Source organism: Nannospalax galili, unplaced genomic scaffold (assembly GCF_000622305.1).
Source record: "Nannospalax galili isolate Female #2095 unplaced genomic scaffold, S.galili_v1.0 scaffold409, whole genome shotgun sequence".
Classification (NCBI taxonomy): Eukaryota; Metazoa; Chordata; class Mammalia; order Rodentia; family Spalacidae; genus Nannospalax; species Nannospalax galili.
Genome location: NW_008360308.1, coordinates 2,171,751 through 2,177,361, shown reverse-complemented (window position 1 = coordinate 2,177,361; position 5,611 = coordinate 2,171,751). Strand labels below are relative to the sequence as shown.

Genomic DNA, 5,611 nt, shown 5'->3' with positions numbered 1-5,611 from the left:
TTGTTTTGTTTTGTTTTTGTCTTTTTGAGACAGGGTCTCCCTGTAGCCCCAGCTGTTCTGGAACTTGCTTTGTAGACCAGGCTGACCTTGAACTCACAGAGATCCACCTGCCTCTGTCTCCCGAATGCTGGGATTAAAGGTGTGTGCCACCACGCCCGGTTTGTTGTTTGTTTTTTTAATCTCAAAATTTAAGGCATCAAGTGATAGATTAATTTGAGTAGTGATATAGATCATCGTTTATATTTGATGTGGATTGAATATCTTGACTTGGTTGTTATTATCTATTCAGTTGGAATATGTTCAATCAAACATAACTATTTCCAGTTTTCATATATCAGCAGTATTATGAAAGATAGCTAGATTTTTATGGCTTTAATATTAGTGGTGATGTGAGGCATGCACTACAGACAGCCATGCTCCTTATTTTATAGAGTGCCTAATCACATACTAAACGTCAGTGTATTCTTAATAATTTGGTTTACTGGTGGTTTTTATATTCTGTCTTGGCAGTACTTTAAGCTTTCTACTTCCTGTTGCTTCTTTGATAGTATGCAAACTACAACTAATGTACTAGCATGTTTTAGCTGCCCTAACCTAGTTTGTTTCCTTCTAGTGTTATTAGCTTGGCTACTAAATGTGCCATGCCCAGTTTTCGAATGCACCTGAGAGCACATGGAATGGTTGCAATGGTCTTTAAAACCTTGGACGATTCCCAGCACCATCAGGTATTTTCAAGTTTCTGAGGCTGAGAAGCATTATTGAAAAGTTACAGTCTTCTTGACTATCAAAAAAATACCTTCATTGATTATTCTTATGTAAATCTTAATTAAATATTGAGTTCATTTTATTTACTGAATAAGTAGAGATAACTACCATAAGCTTTTGCTTCATAAGTCACTTATTCCCTCAATACATTTTTCTTTTAAGAAAGATTTCAGTGTATACTATTAAAATCTTATTCATGAGCTAGAGAGATGGCTCAGCGGTTAAGAGCACTGACTGCTCTTGCAGAGGACCTGGGTTCGATTCCCAGCACCCACATGGCAGTTACAACTGTACTCCAGTTCCAGGGGATCTGATGCCCTCTTCTGATCTCCACGGTCATTGTACAAAATGGGTGCACCCACCTACACACAGGCAATATATTCATACACATAAATAAGAATAATAAAATATTTAAAAATCTTACGTGTTTGCCACAGGTAACATACCATACTGAATATACTGTAAACATGATTCCCTTGATTCAGAAGAATCTTTTAATATTGTTTGATATTAATAACATGATTACAAGGGTATTGCAATTAAGCTGTAATTATTAAATATTTGATTCATTGTTGGATCTGGAAGGTAGCTGTATTGTGGAAAGGAATAAATTCCTCACTTTTGTTCCCTTTGACATTTTCTGTCAGTAGTGCAACTTATCCAACAAAAGTCAGCTCTAACGTCATCAAAAGTTAGGGAAAAAGTAATCACTGTACTGCCAAACATTATCAAAACTGGTATTTTAAGATGACCTTAGATTTTTTTTTTTAATTCAAGGAAATTATGTTCTGCATACAGATTGAGTGACACAGAATTAATCTAATACTGATTCTTCTAAAACCAAAAAATACCTTAATTGAGTGAACATCCCTCTGTTACCAGATTGTAACAGATACAGAATAAAGACAGACAGGAACTGAGAGGTAGTTTGTTTCGCTGCCAAGTTAATCATACATATAAGACATTATTCTTATGTTAGTGGCATTGAGTTCCTCCAGGCCTTTATTCTGGCATTCAAATTTCCAAAGACAATTTTCTTTCTAAACATTTATTCAAGTGGGCAGGACAGATGACTCAGCAGTTAAGAGTACTTCTTGCTCCTCTAGAAGATCCAGGTTCCGGTCTCAGCATCTATCTTCGGTAGCTCACAGCTGCTTGTAACTGCAACTCCAGGGTGATTCAGTGCCCCTGACCTCTGCTGACAACAGCGCTCAAGTGCACATAATTTTAAAAAGGATAAAACCTGTTCTTTAAGTAACTGATTCTTTAATTAAACGTTTAATTACTTAACGAATTAAAGAATACTAAAGAATCTGTACTTTAGACAATTCAAAATTAAAATCTTTAAGTAGTTAATTGTGTTTCTGTTCATTGGAATAAATAAGACTATCTCAAATGTTGGTATATCCCAAATATAAGATATTATACAATCATCTCTTAATTATCTGTGGGGGACCAGTTCTAAGACTACATGATGTAGTATTTACATATACTCTATAATCCTCATACATACTTTTAAGTCATTTCTATATTGCTTAACATACCTAATAAAATACAAATATTAGGTAATTAGTCCTTATATTGTATTGTTCAGGGAATAATGATAAGAAAAAAATTTGTTCATGCTTAGTACAAATACAGTTCTTTTTCTTATATTTTGGGTCCATAATTGGTTGAGTTTGTTGAATGTAGAATGTGTTCTAGGCACGTATCCTGTCAAAGGCCAACTGTATTAACATTAGTCTAAAGCATAACAAACCTTTTTTATTTGTGTGATGTACTATTATAAACAGTGTTAACCACGTGATCTGCATTATTTTAAGAGCACATTTTATAATGGTTTATTAACATTTTATTATTTTAATTTTATTTTTTATTTTTTTGGTCTTTCTGAGACAGGGTCTCCCTATAGCCCCAGCTGGCCTGGAACTCACTATATAGACCAGGCTGGCCTTGGACTCACAGAGATCTGCCTGCCTCTGCCTCCCAAGTGCTGGGATTAAAGGCGTGCGCTACCACGCCCGGCTTACTATTTTTATTTTATGTGTATCTGTATTGCCTGCATGTATGTGAGTACATCCATGTCGTGCAATGCCTCAGAGGTCAGAAGAGGGCTTCGGATTCCCCGGGAACTGGAGTTAAGGATGGTTCACAGCCGCCATGTGGGTGCTGGGAATTGAACCGAGGTCCTCTGCAAGAGCAGTCATTGCTCTTAACCACTGAGCCATCTCTCCAGCCCCTATTATTTTAATTTTATGTGTATGACTATATTACCTGCATGTATGTAAGTGTACCTGTGTCGTGCAATGTTTGAGAAGGTCAGAAGAGGGTGGCGGATTCCCTGTGGGTGCTGGGAATAGAATTCAGGTCCTCTGCAAGAGCAGCCATGCTCTTAACTGCTGAGTCATCTCTCCAACCCCTTAATGGTTTATTTTAAAAGTTACTATATTAAAATAAGGTTTTTGTTTTTCTTTTAAGAAATTGATCCAGTTATGTTTATTTCAGCTGTCTGTAATTTGGAGGGGGAAAATATGTGGTTGTGATACAAATTTTAGCCAATTCGTGTTATTTTTGAACTAAAAAATGGATATTTTATAGTATCAAAGTATATTGTAAAAGGATATATGTATATTTATATCCATGAAAAATGTTCCATAAACTCTTCATTTAGTGAAAATGTCCAAAGAAATAGGGAGTTGAACTTACATTCCAGTTGGGTATTCATTGGAGAATGGTAGAAGAGAAAAAAAAATGTTTTAAAATCAGGGCTTTATGTACTAAATAGATATTAAATAGCTATGTTTCTCTAGAATATTTTGGGAGAACAATGAATCAGACATTTTCAAGGTCTCTAGTGAAAAAACAGCAATAGGACTGTTAGATATTTTAGCTTGTAAATAAGTATCAATAATGACCTTATTTTCTAAGGTTGTCAGTAATTGCTTTCATGAATATTTCTCTTTTGGGTCTGTTGAAGAATCTGTCCCTCTGTACAGCTGCTCTCATGTACATATTGAGTAGAGATCGTTTGAACATGGATCTTGATAGAGCTAGCCTAGATCTAATGATTCGACTTCTGGAACTGGAACAAGATGCTTCTTCAGCTAAGCTACTGAATGAAAAAGACATGAACAAAATTAAAGAAAAAATCCGAAGGCTTTGTGAAACAGTACACAATAAGCATCTTGATCTAGAAAATATAACGGTGAGTTATTTCCTTCCTTTTATTATAAAATGAAAATGAAATTCAGAATGTCTGAGGAGTCTCGGTGGCTCTAACTTTTGACGGATTGTTTAACCTTTCATAGCCTTGATTTAAACTTGACAAGTTTTTTTGTAGGTAAGATTTAGCTATGAACATGATTTATTCCCCTTCTGAAATCCCAAATTAGCGGTCTCCATTTTGTGCCCTTTTTGTTCTTGTTATTGTTGTTTATGCTACTAAATAACTATACATTTCTTGTTACTTTTTGCTTAATTTTTTTTCTCTTGATTTCTTTCTTCCCTCTACTTTTCAGCTATTAATAACTTGAATTTTCTCTGAATTTCAGAGATCAAACTTTGGAGATTTGTAAAGTCCATTTTCAGTGAGCAAGCATTTGCTTTTTTTCCCAAACCATGTCAGGGTTGAAAAAACCCAAAGGGAAATTCCTACTCATTTATCTTTTCTGGAGCAGTGCCTCTTGTTGTGGGATCATGGCCATTAGTTACCTTTATTCTGAAAACAACTCCTACAATCAATAATATTCTAATGTTTCTAGGCCAGTAAAAGATAATTGACCTGTGGTTTTGGGGGATGGGACAGGATGGGACTGCTTTTATATAACTTAATTTTCCAACATAAAACTTTTTTATTGCTTAACTGAGGACTACATTTTCCATAAAAACTTATAGAATGTGTTATGCTAATCACTAATTTAGGGCTATTAACTCTATTTAATTAAGGTTCAAGATCCAGCTGGTCTACATAGCAAGGTCCAGGCCAGCCAAGGCTACATAGTGAGACCATATCTCAAAACCAGGCTAGCTGGGCATGGTGGCACATGCCTTTAATCCCAGGCAGAGGCAGATGGATCTCTGGGATTGAGACCAACCTGGTCTACATATAGTGAGTTCCAGGCCCCAGCTGGGGCTACAGGGAGACCCTGTTTCCAAACGAGGACCCCCCCCCCAGCTCAACAAAACTCCAAACAAATAACTAAACAAAAACGACTAGAATAAGGAAGGTAGTAGTTGTGCTTCGATGGTACATCATGTTAACTACACAAATCTATATGTACCTTTACATTGACTTTGGAGGGGTGGGGAAGGGCAGTGCTGGGCAAATATACTACCTTTAAACTAATTTTTTTTCCCTTCAGCATTTTTACATTTAGCTTAAAACATTTATTAAATTGAACATCCATAGTCGTGGGTTTCTTTGTATTATTTCCATGCATTCTTTGTTTTTATTTGTTACTGTTCCCCACTGTTCTACCCTATCGAGTGACTCGGTTAGACCTCTTAAGTTCTACCACAGAAATGCCATCCATGTTTATTACTGCACTGTTCACAGTAGCTAAGAAGTGGACCTAGCCTACATGTCCATCAATAAATAATGGATTAAGAAAATGTGGTATACATGCACAATGGAATTTTATTCAGCCATAAAGGAAAACATCTTTTAAAAAAAATTTTTAATAACCACATGATTAGAAGAAGCATTTCACTACAGCTTTAATGTACTCAGTAACACATTCCAGAGCAAGAGTACATCTCTTTTACAAGTGGCTGTAAGTTTCTAGGTTCACAGTTGAATTAATACACTTATACAATATTGAACTGAGTATAAGCCCTGTAAGACAAA

General features: G+C 35.7%; 1 protein-coding gene across 1 annotated transcript in view; it reads left to right on the top strand.

The window, feature by feature from the left end:
* Wapl (WAPL cohesin release factor) overlaps positions 1 to 5,611 on the top strand; it is a 95,230-nt gene that overhangs the window by 59,278 nt on the left and 30,341 nt on the right. The window contains exons 8-9 of the mRNA XM_029559291.1: positions 614 to 725; positions 3,743 to 3,970. Coding sequence (XP_029415151.1) covers positions 614 to 725; positions 3,743 to 3,970 — 340 coding nt within the window. The remainder of the gene's footprint in view (positions 1 to 613; positions 726 to 3,742; positions 3,971 to 5,611) is intronic.